Source organism: Triturus cristatus, chromosome 12 (assembly GCF_964204655.1).
Source record: "Triturus cristatus chromosome 12, aTriCri1.1, whole genome shotgun sequence".
In the NCBI taxonomy this organism is placed as follows: domain Eukaryota; kingdom Metazoa; phylum Chordata; class Amphibia; order Caudata; family Salamandridae; genus Triturus; species Triturus cristatus.
Window position 1 is genome coordinate 6,554,868 of NC_140595.1, and position 16,185 is coordinate 6,571,052.

General features: G+C 62.9%; 1 protein-coding gene across 6 annotated transcripts in view; it reads left to right on the plus strand.

The window, feature by feature from the left end:
- The window catches only part of CBARP (CACN subunit beta associated regulatory protein), a 109,384-nt gene that overhangs the window by 57,838 nt on the left and 35,361 nt on the right, over nucleotides 1-16,185 (plus strand). For all 6 annotated transcript variants that reach the window (XM_085637802.1, XM_085637798.1, XM_085637803.1 and 3 more), the window contains exon 3: nucleotides 6,255-6,400. In XM_085637802.1, the coding sequence (XP_085493928.1) occupies nucleotides 6,255-6,400 (146 nt within the window). The remainder of the gene's footprint in view (nucleotides 1-6,254; nucleotides 6,401-16,185) is intronic.

Sequence of the window (16,185 nt, forward strand, 5' to 3'; positions counted from 1 at the left end):
GACTGTAGGTTTTGTCCTGGCCCAGGTGTCCAGCCAGAGGGACATCGTGGGCCAAATTTAACAGGAAGTCTCTAAAACGGAGGGGCACCACCAGCACTCGACTGGCCCCTAACTCCGCGATTCTCTGTTCACTGTACAATAGGTCGTTGTCCCAATAGATCCAATGGGCTCCGGTGGTGTCCCCTGCGCTCTGGGCGAGGGCTTGCTGGCGGAGTCCCTCGAGGGAGGGACAGGTCTTCTGTTCTTGACGGAACTGTTCCTGGGTGGGCCCCCCTTCTTGACGCCACTGAGCCAGGTTGGGAAGGTCCTGGGGCTGAGCGAGCCCTTCGGGGGTTTGCTCTGGGGGGTCGGTATGGTCGGTGTCCTCTACTGGAGCGATCGGGGGAGGAGGTGCTGGCCATTCTGGTTCTTCTGGTCGGGGGATGGCACAGGCGGCCATGGACCGGGTGGTTACGCACGCCCAGTCCGGGAGGCCCAACATCCCCAGGTGCTCTCTTCTTTCTACGGCGGCCCATGGGGAACTCTCAAGATCATTCCCCAGGAGACAGTCCACGGGGGCATCATCTCGGACCGTCACCTTCAACATGCCGGAGACTCCTCCCCATTCGAAGGGGACGCAGGCCATCCGACATAGACTCTCCGAATTGTCGGCTGAACGGACGGGGCAGAGAATGTTCGGCAGGATCTGCTCTGGTTTTACCAGGTGACAGCGGACGGCCGTCACACTGGCCCCCGTGTCACGTAGTGCTTCGGCCCGGCGTCCATTAATGTTCACCCACTGACTATATTTTCTGGTGTTGGCGGGTAGGGGAGCCCGCGGGACCATGTCTCTTCCCCCTAGGCACGCTAGAACCATGGCGGCCGGTTCCCACTCTTGTTGTTCCTGCTCGTATTCTTCCTGTTCTTCGGAGATTTGTTCTCCCCCCAGGGCGGCGGCAGCTACCTGGCGGGGCCTCGGAGTTTGGTTCAGTGGACAGTTCGGGTCATTGGCGTAGTGGCCGACTCGCTGGCATCGGTGACACGTGACATTGGCTCGGAACCCCGGGCGCATCGGGGGGTTGCCCCGGCTGGCCGGGGGCGGGGTGCTGGCAGCGGGAGCGGCCGGGACGGTGTCTCTTCCTCGTCCCTGGCCTCCTCCTCCTCCTCGGGGACGGTGCTGACCTTGGTTGTTCCGGTTCTGTTCGTGCGGCCCTCTCCGGCCCACTCGGGTGCTTTCCCACCGGTCAGCTTCGGCGGCGAGTTGCCGTGGGTCAGTCAATTTACTGTCGAGGAGGTGCTGCCTGAGCTCGACGAAGCAGTTGTTAGAGAGGTGCTCCCACACCATGAGATTAAAAAGTTGCTCGTAGGTCGTTACGTGGCTTCCCTTGATCCAACCCTCGAAGGCTCGGCTGAAATAGTTGACATATTCCACCCAAGTTGTACCCGGGATCCGGGTGCAGTCTCGGAACCTCTGGCGGTACATTTCGGGTGTGAGCCCATATCGGGTGAGGAGGGCAGCCTTCATGTGGTCATAGGATGACATCAGATGGTCTGGGAGCTGTAACAGGGCATCGCGGCCTTCATTGACGAACCTCCCCCATAGACCGGCTCCCCAGTCACTTCGATCGATCCGGTGGGAGGTCATGGCGATCTCGTTGGCCTTGAACCACTGTTGTATGTCGTCCTCTCGGACATACTCTCGAACGACATCCTTGGGGATGTGGACTTTCTTTTCTGTCGCTCCCGGGGTGCGCGGTCGCTCAGGCACCTCCAGTTCTTTGTTCTGCTTCCGTAGGTCTATTTCTGCCAGTTTACGCTCGTGTTCGTACGCTAATCTCTTTTCTTCGAGCTCTCTCTGCCTCTGTTTTTCTTCCCGTTCTTCTCGGAGCCGCAGATGTTCTAGGTTCAGTTTTTGTTCGGCTAATTTTAGTTCACCGTCCATTTTGAGCCGTGCCATTTCTAGCTCATGTAGTCTGCTTTTTTCTCTCTCTTGGATCTCTTCCTGCGAGAGACCCGTTCTTCGCTCCTCGGGAGCCGTGGTGTTCCTCTCTGATGCTGCAATGTTTTGGTCCGGGGATCTGGCGGCCCCGGTTTCTGCCCACGACTCAATGGCGTGCTTGAAATCGTCTTTGGTACTCAGGCCGGTGGTAGCAATGCCTAGTTCAATGCAGAATTGTTTCAATTCACGATGGCTGTACTCTTCCAATTTCTCCATCTGGAATTTCTCGGTGGATCCGCTCTCTTTGGTTGACATTGTGGTTTCGTCGTGGGGTGAGCTACTCTCTGTACGATTATGCGTTGATTCGGATCGCGCCGCTGGCCACCAATGTAAGACGGACCGGGAGGGTCGGCCGAGGACAAGGGGAGAGGTCTCCGGGGAGAGCCGTCTCCAGCGATCGTACAGACGAGTAACTTCCCCCCCACAGATGTGCACCACGCAAAGATAAGGTTTTGACGTTCTTTATAAGCAATCTTTAGGTACGATAGAATGGTACAAGGAGGTCAGGACTCAGGGGTCCCCTCGATTCTAGTCTCTTGGTTGGGAAAGGGGGTAGCGGGACAGTCTTGATACCAATCTGGTAGCTAAGATGGTATGATGGATAGCTCACAATCCTCGAGCTCGGCGTTCTAGATGGACGGGCCGCGGCGGCGCCAGCAGGTCCCGGTGAAAGTGGTAGTTACAAAGGTCCGCGGCAGCGCCAGCAGGTCCCAGTGAAGGTGGTAGTTACAACGGTCCGCGGCAGCGCCAGCAGGTCCCAGTGAAGGTGGTAGTTACAACGGTCCGCGGCAGCGCCAGCAGGTCCCAGTGAAGGTGGTAGTTACAACGGTCCGCGGCAGCGCCAGCAGGTCCCGACGAGGATGGAGGATGCAGAAGGCCGCGGCAGCGCCAGCAGGCAGGACGATAGTTCGCAAGGCAGGGCTAAGGCAGCGCCAGTAGTCCGTCAGGGATGAGTTCTTCACGGTGTCTCTCGACTCCAGGATACAACTGCCTTCCTGCTCTGGAGCTGCCCCAGTTATAGGTCTGGTGCCCTTTGATGTCCGGACACTCGCACTTGGAGGTCGGGAGGACCGGGATGAGGGAGTCCAGACACCCAGCAGGGGGGTGGAGCCAGCGCCCGGGAGAGCTGGGGGGCGATCGGCACCTGGCGGGGGAGAGCCATCGACACTTCTTTCTCCCATCGACCTGCCAAGTGGTCCGTTCACCTCCCGGGTGGATGGTGGTGCCGGGATGTCGGGGCCTGGCCAGGCCCAGGGTTAGGGTCGAGCTGAGGCCACGCGGCCTCGTGGTGCAGTGTCCAAGATGGCGGCCGGGCCGGGCGAGGGAGCCGGTAGTGGTTCGGCCCCATGATACAGAGAGGTCCGGGGGCAGGAGTCCCGTCTGGGGACGGGGTGCGGGTTGTTTCTGTGGGTAACACCTGGAGGGCCGGGGCTCGGGCCCTGTCATGCGGGGAGGGAGCAAGCCCTTCACGTGGGCTGTCCAACATGGCATATTAACAAGCCAGGCGATAAAATTATCGCCGCATTAGCGGCAGCTAAAACGGCGATAATGGGCTTGATAATATGCTCTAGGGAATTCCAATTGAAGCCCATGTTAGATGTCCTTCACATTTAACATGGGCTTCAATTGGAATTCCATAGAGCATATTATCAAGCCCATTATCGCCGTTTTAGCGGCAGTTTTCTGCCGCTAAAGTGGCGATAATTTTAACGCCTGGCTTGTTAATATGCCCCTTAATTCCTGAACTCTGCTCTATGCTCCTGAAGATCTCCTTAGATTCCTGAACTCTGCTCTCTACTCCTGAATATCTCCTGTGACTCCTGAACTCTGCTCTATACTCCTGAATATCTCCTTAGACTCCTGAACTCTGCTCTCTACTCCTGAATATCTCCAGTGATTCCTGAACTCTGCTCTCTACTCCTGAATATCTCCTTAGACTCCTGAACTCTGCTCTCTACTCCTGAATATCTCCAGTGATTCCTGAACTCTTCTCTCCACTCCTGAATATCTCCTTAGACTCCTGAACTCTGCTCTCTACTCCTGAATATCTCCTTAGATTCCTGAACTCTGCTCTCTACTCCTGAATATCTCCTTAGATTCCTGAACTCTGCTCTCTACTCCTGAATATCTCCCTAGATTCCTGAACTCTGCTCTATACTCCTGAATATCTCCTTAGATTCCTGAACTCAGCTCTCTACTCCTGAATATCTCCTTAGACTCCTGAACTCTGCTCTCTACTCCTGAATATCTCCTTAGATTCCTGAACTCTGCTCTCTACTCCTGAATATCTCCTTAGATTCCTGAACTCTGCTCTATACTCTGAATATCTCCTTAGACTCCTGAACTCTGCTCTATGCTCCTGAATATCTCCTGAGACTCCTGAACTCTGCTCTCTACTCCTGAATATCTCCTTAGACTCCTGAACTCTGCTCTCTACTCCTGAATATCTCCAGTGAATCCTGAACTCTGCTCTCTACTCCTGAATATCTCCTGAGACTCCTGAACTCTGCTCTATACTCCTGAATATCTCTTTAGACTCCTGAACTCTGCTCTCTACTCCTGAATATCTCCAGTGATTCCTGAATTCTGCTCTCTACTCCTGAATATCTCCTTAGATTCCTGAACTCTGCTCTCTACTCCTGAATATCTCCTTAGACTCCTGAACTCTGCTCTCTACTCCTGAATATCTCCTTAGACTCCTGAACTCTGCTCTCTACTCCTGAATATCTCCAGTGATTCCTGAACTCTGCTCTATTCTCCTGAATATCTCCTTAGACTCCTGAACTCTGCTCTCTACTCCTGAATATCTCCTTAGATTCCTGAACTCTGCTCTATACTCCTGAATATCTCCAGTGATTCCTGAACTCTTCTCTCTACTCCTGAATATCTCCTTAGATTCCTGAACTCTGCTCTATTCTCCTGAAGATCTCCTTAGATTCCTGAACTCTGCTCTGTACTCCTGAAGATCGCTTGAGACTCCTGGCGTCCAGTGCAGGGTCTGCCTTATTTGCAGACCCTGACAAGCTGCACTGTGTTTCTTGCAGTGCAGCGTCTCACTTGGCATGCAGTTCACTGTGTGCCTTAGTTCCAGGCACTGGCATGCAGTGCAGTTGCTCCCTTGAACCCACCCATTGGCATGCAGCGCAGTGTCTCTTGCAGTGCAGCACCACCCCTTTGCGTGCAGTGCAGTGTCTCTTGCAGTGCAGCGCATCCCTTGGTGCGCAGTGCAGTTTCTGTCTTAGTTCCAGGCACTGGCATGCAGTGCAGTGTCTGCCTTAGTTCAAGGCACTGATGCGCAGTGCAGTGTCTGCCTTAGTTCCAAGCACTGACATGCAGTGCAGTGTCTGTCTTGGTTCCAAGGACTGACACGCATAACAGTGTCTCCCTTAGGTCCAGGCACTGGCACACATTGCAGTGTCTGCCTTAGTTTCATGAACTGGCACACAGTGCATTGTCTGCCTTAGTTTCAGGCACTGGCATGCAGTGCCGTGTCTGCCTTAGTTCCAGGCACTGGCATGCAGAGCAGAGTCTGCCGTAGTTCCAGGCACTGGCACACAGTGCAGTGTCTGCCTTAGTTCCAATCATTGACACTCAGTGCAGTGTCTGCCTTAGCTCTAGGCACTGACATGCAGTGCAACGTTTGCTTTAGGTCCAGGCATTGGCACGCAGTACAGTGCCAGCCTTACTTCCAGGCATTGCCACACAGTGCAGTGCCAGCCTTAGTTCCAGGCACTGGCACACAGAGCAGTGTCTGCTATAGTTCCAGGCACTGACACACAGTGCAGTGTCTGCCTTAGCTCCAGTCACTGACATGCAGTGCAGTGTTTGCTTTAGGTCCAAGCATTGGCACGCAGTGCAGTGTCTGCCTTAGCTCCAGTCACTGACATGCAGTACAGTGCCAGCCTTACTTCCAGGCATTGCCACACAGTGCAGTGTCTGCTGTAGTTCCAGGCACTGACACACAGTGCAGTGTCTGCTGTAGTTCCAGGCACTGACACACAGTGCAGTGTCTGCCTTAGCTCCAGTCACTGACATGCAGTGCAGTGCCAGCCTTAGTTCCAGGCATTGGCACACAGAGCAGTGTCTCCCTTAGTTCAAGGCACTGATGCGCAGTGCAGTGTCTGCTGTAGTTCCGGGCACTGGCATGCAGTGCAGTGTCTCTCTCGGTACCGGACCTTCCTACGCTGCGAGATGTCTCTGGCAGTGCAGTGGCCCCCGTGGCATGCAGTGCTGCGTGGCAGTGCGCTGATCCCTTTCCCCCTCTCTCTCTTCGCAGGCCGCCCCCAGCGACGAAGGCACGCAGGATGGCTACGTTCTCCTCCTCGTTCTGCTCTCCGTCTTCATCGGGGGCACGCTGGTCATCCTCTCGGGGCTGCTGATCATCTGCCGCCGGTGCTGCGAGGCCGATCGCCGCTACTCCAGGTGAGTGGACTGGGCAGACCCTCCGCCAGACCGCCACCCTCTGCACCAGGGAGGGCGACGCAGGCTAGAGCCCAGGAGGAGGGAAGGACAAGGGTGGACCATCCTGTGAGCCAGGGAGGGCTACGAAGGCTAGTGCCCATGGGAAGGAAGGGACGAGGGCGGACCGTCCTGTGAGCCTGGGAGGGCGACGCAGGCTAGTGCCCAGGGGAGGGAGGGACGAGGGCGGACCGTCCTGTGAGCCTGGGAGGGCGACGCAGGCTAGTGCCCAGGGGAGGGAGGGACGAGGGCGGACCGTCCTGTGAGCCTGGGAGGGCGACGCAGGCTAGTGCCCAGGGGAGGGAGGGACGAGGGCGGACCGTCCTGTGAGCCTGGGAGGGCGACGAAGGCTAGTGCCCAGGGGTAGGGAGGGCCGAAGGCAGACCATCCTCTGAGCCTGGGAGGGTGACGAAGGCTAGTGCCCATGGGAAGGGAGGGAGAAGGGCGGACCATCCTGTGAGCCAATGAGGCGATGAAGGCTAGTGCCCAGGGGGAGGGAAGGACGAGGGCAGACCGTCCAGTGAGCCAGGGAAGGCGACACAGGCTAGTGCCCACGGGGAGGGACGTGGGTGGATCGTCCTGTGAGCCAGGCAGGGCGACGCAGGCTAGTGCCCAGGGGTAGGGAGGGACGAGGGCTGACCGTCCTGTGAGCCTGGGAGGGTGACGAAGGCCGGAGCCCAGGGGGAGGGAAGGACAAGGGCAGACCGTCCAGTGAGCCAGGGAAGGCGACACAGGCTAGTGCCCACGGGGAGGGAGGGACGTGGGCGGACCATCCTGTGAGCCTGGGAGGGCGACGCAGGCTAGTGCCCAGGGGTAGGGAGGGACGAGGGCTGACCGTCCTGTGAGCCTGGGAGGGTGACGCAGGCTAGTGCCCATGGAGAGGGAGGGACGAGGGCAGATCATCCAGTGAGCCAGGGAGGGCGACGCAGGCTAGTGCCCATGGGAAGGGAGGGAGGAGGGCGGACCGTCCTGTGAGCCAGGGAGGGCGATGCAGGTTAGTGCCCAGGGGGAGGGAGGGCCGAGGGCTGACCGTCCTGTGAGCCTGGGAGGGTGACGGTGGTTAGAGCCCAGGGGGAGGGAGGGACGAGGGCAGACCATCCTGTGAGCCAGGGAGGGTGACGCAGGCTAGAGCCCAGGGGGAGGGAGGGACGAGGGCAGACCATCCTGTGAGCCTGGGAGGGTGACGCAGGTTAGAGCCCAGGGGGAGGGAGGGACGAGGGCGGACCATCCTGTGAGCCAGGGAGGGCGACGCAGGCTAGTGCCCATGGGAAGGGAGGGACGAGGGTAGACCGTCCTGTGAGCCTGGGAGGGTGACGCAGGCTAGAGCCCAGGGGAAGGGAAGGACAAAGGCAGACCGTCCTGTGAGCCAGGGACGGCGACGCAGGCTAGTGCCCACGTGGAGGGAGGGACGAGGGCGAACCATCCTGTGAGCCTGGGAGGGTGACGAAGGCTAGTGCCCATGGGAAGGGAGGGACGAGGGCGGACTTTCCTGTGAGCCAGGGAGGGTGATGAAGGCTAGTGCCCATGGGAAGGGAGGGACGAAGGCGGACCGTCCTGTGAGCCTGGGAGGGCGACGCAGGCTAGTGCCCAGGGGGAGGGAGGGACGAGGGCGGACCGTCCTGTGAGCCTGGGAGGGCGACACAGGCTAGTGCCCAGGGGTAGGGAGGGCCGAAGGCAGACCATCCTCTGAGCCTGGGAGGGTGACAAAGGCTAGTGCCCATGGGAAGGGAGGAAGAAGGGCGGACCATCCTGTGAGCCAATGAGGCGATGAAGGCTAGTGCCCAGGGGGAGGGAAGGACGAGGGCAGACCGTCCAGTGAGCCAGGGAAGGCGACACAGGCTAGTGCCCACGGGGAGGGAGGGACGTGGGCGGACCGTCCTGTGAGCCAGGCAGGGCGACGCAGGCTAGTGCCCAGGGGTAGGGAGGGACGAGGGCTGACCGTCCTGTGAGCCTGGGAGGGTGATGAAGGCTAGAGCCCAGGGGGAGGGAAGGACAAGGGCAGACCGTCCTGTGAGCCAGGAACAGCGACGCAGGCTAGTGCCCACGTGGAGGGAGGGACGAGGGCGAAACATCCTGTGAGCCTGGGAGGGCGACGCAGGCTAGAGCCCAGGGGGAGGGAAGGACGAGGGCAGACCGCCCAGTGAGCCAGGGAAGGCGACACAGGCTAGTGCCCACGGGGAGGGAGGGACGTGGGCGGACCGTCCTGTGAGCCTGGGAGGGCGACGCAGGCTAGTGCCCAGGGGTAGGGAGGGACGAGGGCTGACCGTCCTGTGAGCCTGGGAGGGTGACGCAGGCTAGTGCCCACGGGGAGGGAGGGACGAGGGCAGATCATCCAGTGAGCCAGGGAGGGCGACGCAGGCTAGTGCCCATGGGAAGGGAGGGAGGAGGGCGGACCATCCTGTGAGCCAGGGAAGGCTACGAAGGCTAGTGCCCATGGGAAGGAAGGGACGAGGGTAGACCATCCTGTGAGCCAGGGACGGCGACGCAGGCTAGTGCCCACAGGGAGGGAGGGACGAGGGCGGACCGTCCTGTGAGCTAGGGAGGGCGACGCAGGCTAGTGCCCAGGGGTAGGGAGGGCCGAGGGCAGACCATCCTGTGAGCCAGAGAGGGTGACGTAGGCTAGAGCCCAGGGGGAGGGAAGGACAAGGGCAGACTGTCCTGTGAGCCAGGGACGGCGACGCAGGCTAGTGCCCACGTGGTGGGAGGGACGAGGGCGAACCATCCTGTGAGCCTGGGAGGGCGACGTAGGCTAGAGCCCAGGGGGAGGGAGGGACGAGGGCGGACCATCCTGTGAGCCAGGGAGGGTGACGCAGGCTAGTGCCCAGGGGGAGGGATGGACCAGGGCAGACCGTCCTGTGAGCCAGGGAGGGCGACGCAGGCTAGTGCCCACGGGGAGGGAGGGACGAGGGCGGACCATCCTGTGAGCCAGGGAGGGCGACGCAGGTTAGTGCCCAGGGATAGGGAGGGACGAGGGCGGACCGTCCTGTGAGCCAGGGAGGGCGAAACAGGCTAGTGCCCTTGGGAAGGGAGGGACGTGGGCGGACCGTCCTGTGAGGCTGAGAGGGCGACGCAGGCTAGTGCCCAGGGGTAGGGAGGGAAGAGGACGGACCGTCCTGTGAGCCAAGGAGGTGACACAGGCTAGTGCCCAGGGGGAGGGAGGGACGAGGGCAGACCATCCTGTGAAACAGGTAGGGTGACGCAGGCTAGTGCCCAGGGGGAGGGAAGGACGAGGGCAGACCGTCCTGTGAGCCAGGGAGGGCGACGCAGGCTAGTGCCCACGGGGAGGGAGGGACGAGGGCGGACCATCCTGTGAGCCAGGGAGGGCGACGCAGGTTAGTGCCCAGGGATAGGGAGGGACGAGGGTGGACCGTCCTGTGAGCCAGGGAGGGCGAAACAGGCTAGTGCCCTTGGGAAGGGAGGGACGTGGGCGGTCCGTCCTGTGAGCCTGGGAGGGCGACGCAGGCTAGTGCCCAGGGGTAGGGAGGGAAGAGGACGGACCGGCCTGTGAGCCAAGGAGGTGACACAGGCTAGTGCCCAGGGGGAGGGAGGGGCGAGGGCAGACCATCCTGTGAGCCAGGTAGGGTGACGCAAGCTAGTGCCCAGGGGGAGGGAAGGACGAGGGCAGACCGTCCTGTGAGCCAGGGAGGGCGACGCAGGCTAGTGCCCACGGGGAGGGAGGAACGAGGGCAGACCATCCTGTGAGCCAGGGAGGGCGACGCAGGTTAGTGCCCAGGGATAGGGAGGGACGAGGGCGGACCGTCCTGTGAGCCAGGGAGGGCAAAACAGGCTAGTGCCCTTGGGAAGGGAGGGACGTGGGCGGACCGTCCTGTGAGGCTGGGAGGGCGACGCAGGCTAGTGCCCAGGGGTAGGGAGGGAAGAGGACGGACCGTCCTGTGAGCCAAGGAGGTGACACAGGCTAGTGCCCAGGGGGAGGGAGGGACGAGGGCAGACCATCCTGTGAGCCAGGTAGGGTGACGCAGGCTAGTGCCCAGGGGGAGGGAAGGAAGAGGGCAGACCGTCCTGTGAGCCAGGGAGGGCGACGCAGGCTAGTGCCCACGGGGAGGGAGGGACGAGGGCGGACCATCCTGTGAGCCAGGGAGGGCGACGCAGGTTAGTGCCCAGGGATAGGGAGGGACGAGGGCGGACCGTCCTGTGAGCCAGGGAGGGCGAAACAGGCTAGTGCCCTTGGGAAGGGAGGGACGTGGGCGGACCGTCCTGTGAGCCTAGGAGGGCGACGCAGGCTAGTGCCCAGGGGTAGGGAGGGAAGAGGACGGACCGTCCTGTGAGCCAAGGAGGTGACACAGGCTAGTGCCCAGGGGGAGGGAGGGACGAGGGCAGACCATCCTGTGAGCCAGGGAGAGCGACGCAGGCTAGAGCCCAGGGGGAGGGAAGGATGAGGGCAGACCGTCCTGTGAGCCAGGGATGGCGACGCAGGCTAGTGCCCACGGGGAGGGAGGGACGAGGGCGAACCATCCTGTGAGCCTGGGAGGGCGACGAAGGCTAGTGCCCATGGGAAGGGAGGGACAAGGGTGGACCATCCTGTGAGCCAGGGAGGGCTACGAAGGCTAGTGCCCATGGGAAGGGAGGGAGGAGGGCGGACCATCCTGTGAGCCAGGGAAGGCTACGAAGGCTAGTGCCCATGGGAAGGAAGGGACGAGGGTAGACCGTCCTGTGAGCCAGGGACGACGACGCAGGCTAGTGCCCACAGGGAGGGAGGGACGAGGGCGGACCGTCCTGTGAGCTAGGGAGGGCGACGCAGGCTAGTGCCCAGGGGTAGGGAGGGCCGAGGGCAGACCATCCTGTGAGCCAGAGAGGGTGACGCAGGCTAGAGCCCAGGGGGAGGGAAGGACAAGGGCAGACTGTCCTGTGAGCCAGGGACGGCGACGCAGGCTAGTGCCCACGTGGTGGGAGGGACGAGGGCGAACCATCCTGTGAGCCTGGGAGGGCGACGCAGGCTAAAGCCCAGGGGGAGGGAAGGACGAGGGCAGACCATCCAGTGAGCCAGGGAAGGCGACACAGGCTAGTGCCCACGGGGAGGGAGGGACGTGGGCGGACCGTCCTGTGAGCCTGGGAGGGCGACGCAGGCTAGTGCCCAGGGGGAGGGAGAGACGAGGGCAGACCATCCAGTGAGCCAGGGAGGGCGACGCAGGCTAGTGCCCACGGGGAGGGAAGGACGAGGGCGGACCATCCTGTGAGCCTGGGAGGGCGACGTAGGCTAGAGCCCAGGGGGAGGGAGGGACGAGGGCGGACCATCCTGTGAGCCAGGGAGGGTGACGCAGGCTAGTGCCCAGGGGGAGGGAAGGACGAGGGCAGACCGTCCTGTGAGCCAGGGAGGGCGACGCAGGCTAGTGCCCACGGGGAGGGAGGGATGAGGGCGGACCATCCTGTGAGCCAGGGAGGGCGACGCAGGTTAGTGCCCAGGGATAGGGAGGGACGAGGGCGGACCGTCCTGTGAGCCAGGGAGGGCGAAACAGGCTAGTGCCCTTGGGAAGGGAGGGACGTGGGCGGACCGTCCTGTGAGCCTGGGAGGGCGACGCAGGCTAGTGCCCAGGGGTAGGGAGGGAAGAGGACGGACCGTCCTGTGAGCCAAGGAGGTGACACAGGCTAGTGCCCAGGGGGAGGGAGGGACGAGGGCAGACCATCCTGTGAGCCAGGGAGGGCGACGCAGGTTAGTGCCCAGGGATAGGGAGGGACGAGGGTGGACCGTCCTGTGAGCCAGGGAGGGCGAAACAGGCTAGTGCCCTTGGGAAGGGAGGGACGTGGGCGGACCGTCCTGTGAGCCTGGGAGGGCGACGCAGGCTAGTGCCCAGGGGTAGGGAGGGAAGAGGATGGACCGTCCTGTGAGCCAAGGAGGTGACACAGGCTAGTGCCCAGGGGGAGGGAGGGGCGAGGGCAGACCATCCTGTGAGCCAGGTAGGGTGACGCAGGCTAGTGCCCAGGGGGAGGGAAGACCGAGGGCAGACCGTCCTGTGAGCCAGGGAGGGCGACGCAGGCTAGTGCCCACGGGGAGGGAGGGACGAGGGCGGACCATCCTGTGAGCCAGGGAGGGCGACGCAGGTTAGTGCCCAGGGATAGGGAGGGACGAGGGCGGACCGTCCTGTGAGCCAGGGAGGGCGAAACAGGCTATTGCCCTTGGGAAGGGAGGGACGTGGGCGGACCGTCCTGTGAGCCTGGGAGGGCGACGCAGGCTAGTGCCCAGGGGTAGGGAGGGAAGAGGACGGACCGTCCTGTGAGCCAAGGAGGTGACACAGGCTAGTGCCCAGGGGGAGGGAGGGACGAGGGCAGACCATCCTGTGAGCCAGGTAGGGTGACGCAGGCTAGTGCCCAGGGGGAGGGAAGGAAGAGGGCAGACCGTCCTGTGAGCCAGGGAGGGCGACGCAGGCTAGTGCCCACGGGGAGGGAGGGACGAGGGCGGACCATCCTGTGAGCCAGGGAGGGCGACGCAGGTTAGTGCCCAGGGATAGGGAGGGACGAGGGCGGACCGTCCTGTGAGCCAGGGAGGGCGAAACAGGCTAGTGCCCTTGGGAAGGGAGGGACGTGGGCTGACCGTCCTGTGAGCCTAGGAGGGCGACGCAGGCTAGTGCCCAGGGGTAGGGAGGGAAGAGGACGGACCGTCCTGTGAGCCAAGGAGGTGACACAGGCTAGTGCCCAGGGGGAGAGAGGGACGAGGGCAGACCATCCTGTGAGCCAGGGAGAGCGACGCAGGCTAGAGCCCAGGGGAAGGGAAGGATGAGGGCAGACCGTCCTGTGAGCCAGGGATGGCGACGCAGGCTAGTGCCCACGGGGAGGGAGGGACGAGGGCGAACCATCCTGTAAGCCTGGGAGGGCGACGAAGGATAGTGCCCATGGGAAGGGAGGGACAAGGGTGGACCATCCTGTGAGCCAGGGAGGGCTACGAAGGCTAGTGCCCATGGGAAGGAAGGGACGAGGGTAGACCGTCCTGTGAGCCAGGGACGGCGACGCAGGCTAGTGCCCACAGGGAGGGAGGGACGAGGGCGGACCGTCCTGTGAGCTAGGGAGGGCGACGCAGGCTAGTGCCCAGGGGTAGGGAGGGCCGAGGGCAGACCATCCTGTGAGCCAGAGAGGGCGACGCAGGCTAGAGCCCAGGGGGAGGGAAGGACAAGGGCAGACCGTCCTGTGAGCCAGGGACGGCGACGCAGGCTAGTGCCCACGTGGAGGGATGGACGAGGGCGAACCATCCTGTGAGCCTGGGAGGGCGACGAAGGCTAGTGCCCATGGGAAGGGAGGGACGAGGACGGACTATCCTGTGAGCCAGGGAGGGTGACGAAGGCTAGTGCCCATGGGAAGGGAGGGACGAGGGCGGACCGTCCTGTGAGCCTGGGAGTGCGACGCAGGCTAGTGCCCAGGGGGAGGGAGGGACGAGGGCGGACCGTCCTGTGAGCCTGGGAGGGCGACACAGGCTAGTGCCCAGGGGTAGGGAGGGCCGAAGGCAGACCATCCTCTGAGCCTGGGAGGGTGACGAAGGCTAGTGGCCATGGGAAGGGAGGGAGGAGGGCGGACCATCCTGTGAGCCAATGAGGCGATGAAGGCTAGTGCCCATGGGAAGGGAGGGACGAGGGTAGACCCTCCTGTGAGCCAGGGAGGGCGACGCAGGCTAGTGCCCATGGGGAGCGAGGGACGAGGGCAGACCGTCCTGTGAGCCTGGGAGGGTGACGCAGGCTAGTGCCCATGGGTAGGGAGGGCCGAGGGCAGACCATCCTGTGAGTCAGGGAGGGTGACACAGGCTAGTGCCCAGGGGTAGGGAGAGCTGAGGGCAGACCATCCTGTGAGCCATGGAGGGCGACGCAGGCTAGAGCCCAGGGGGAGGGAGGGACGAGGGCAGACCATCCTGTGAGCCAGGGAGGGTGACACAGGCTAGAGCCCAGGGGGAGGGAAGGACAAGGGCAGACCGTCCTGTGAGCCAGGGACGGCGACACAGGCTAGTGCCCATGGGGAGGGAGGGACGAGGGCGGACCATCCTGTGAGCCTGGGAGGGCGACGAAGGCTAGTGCCCATGGGAAGGGAGGGACAAGGGTAGACAATCCTGTGAGCCAGGGAGGGCGACGCAGGCTAGTGCCCAGGGGAGGGAGGTTTGAGGGCGGACCATCCCGTGAGCCAGGGAGGGCGACGGAGGCTAGTGCCCAGGGGGAGGGAAGGACGAGGGCAGACCATCCAGTGAGCCAGGGAAGGCGACACAGGCTAGTGCCCTTGGGAAGGGAGGGACGTGGGCGGACCGTCCTGTGAGCCTGGGAGGGCGACGCAGGCTAGTGCCCAGGGGTAGGGAGGGACGAGGGCTGACCGTCCTGTGAGCCTGGGAGGGTGACGCAGGCTAGTGCCCACGGGGAGGGAGGGACGAGGGCAGACCATCCAGTGAGCCAGGGAGGGCGACGCAGGCTAGTGCCCACGGGGAGGGAGGGACGAGGGCGGACCATCCTGTGAGCCTGGGAGGGCGACGTAGGCTAGAGCCCAGGGGGAGGGAGGGACGAGGGCGGACCATCCTGTGAGCCAGGGAGGGTGACGCAGGCTAGTGCCCAGGGGGAGGGAAGGACGAGGGCAGACCGTCCTGTGAGCCAGGGAGGGCGACGCAGGCTAGTGCCCACGGGGAGGGAGGGACGAGGGCGGACCATCCTGTGAGCCAGGGAGGGCGACGCAGGTTAGTGCCCAGGGATAGGGAGGGACGAGGGCGGACCGTCCTGTGAGCCAGGGAGGGCGAAACAGGCTAGTGCCCTTGGGAAGGGAGGGACGTGGGCGGACCGTCCTGTGAGCCTGGGAGGGCGACGCAGGCTAGTGCCCAGGGGTAGGGAGGGAAGAGGACGGACCGTCCTGTGAGCCAAGGAGGTGACACAGGCTAGTGCCCAGGGGGAGGGAGGGACGAGGGCAGACTATCCTGTGAGCCAGGGAGAGCGACGCAGGCTAGAGCCCAGGGGGAGGGAAGGATGAGGGCAGACCGTCCTGTGAGCCAGGGATGGTGTTGCAGGCTAGTGCCCACGGGGAGGGAGGGACGAGGGCGAACCATCCTATGAGCCTGGGAGGGCGACGAAGGCTAGTGCCCATGGGAAGGGAGGGACAAGGGCGGACCATCCTGTGAGCCAGGGAGGGCTACGAAGGTTAGTGCCCATGGGAAGGAAGGGAGGAGGGTAGACCGTCCTGTGAGCCAGGGATGGCGACGCAGGCTAGTGCCCACAGGGAGGGAGGGACGAGGGCGGACCGTCCTGTGAGCTAGGGAGGGCGACGCAGGCTAGTGCCCAGGGGTAGGGAGGGCCGAGGGCAGACCATCCTGTGAGCCAGAGAGGGCGACGCAGGCTAGAGCCCAGGGGGAGGGAAAGACAAGGGCAGACCGTCCTGTGAGCCAGGGACGGCGACGCAGGCTAGTGCCCAGGTGGAGGGAGGGACGAGGGCGAACCATCCTGTGAGCCTGGGAGGGCGACGAAGGCTAGTGCTCATGGGAAGGGAGGTACAAGGGTGGACTATCCTGTGAGCCAGGGAGGGTGACGAAGGCTAGTGCCCATGGGAAGGGAGGGACGAGGGCGGACCGTCCTGTGAGCCTGGGAGGGCGACGCAGGCTAGTGCCCAGGGGGAGGGAGGGACGAGGGCGGACCGTCCTTTGAGCCTGGGAGGGCGACACAGGCTAGTGCCCAGGGGTAGGGAGGGCCGAAGGCAGACCATCCTCTGAGCCTGGGAGGGTGACGAAGGCTAGTGCCCATGGGAAGGGAGGGAGGAGGGCGGACCATCCTGTGAGCCAATGAGGC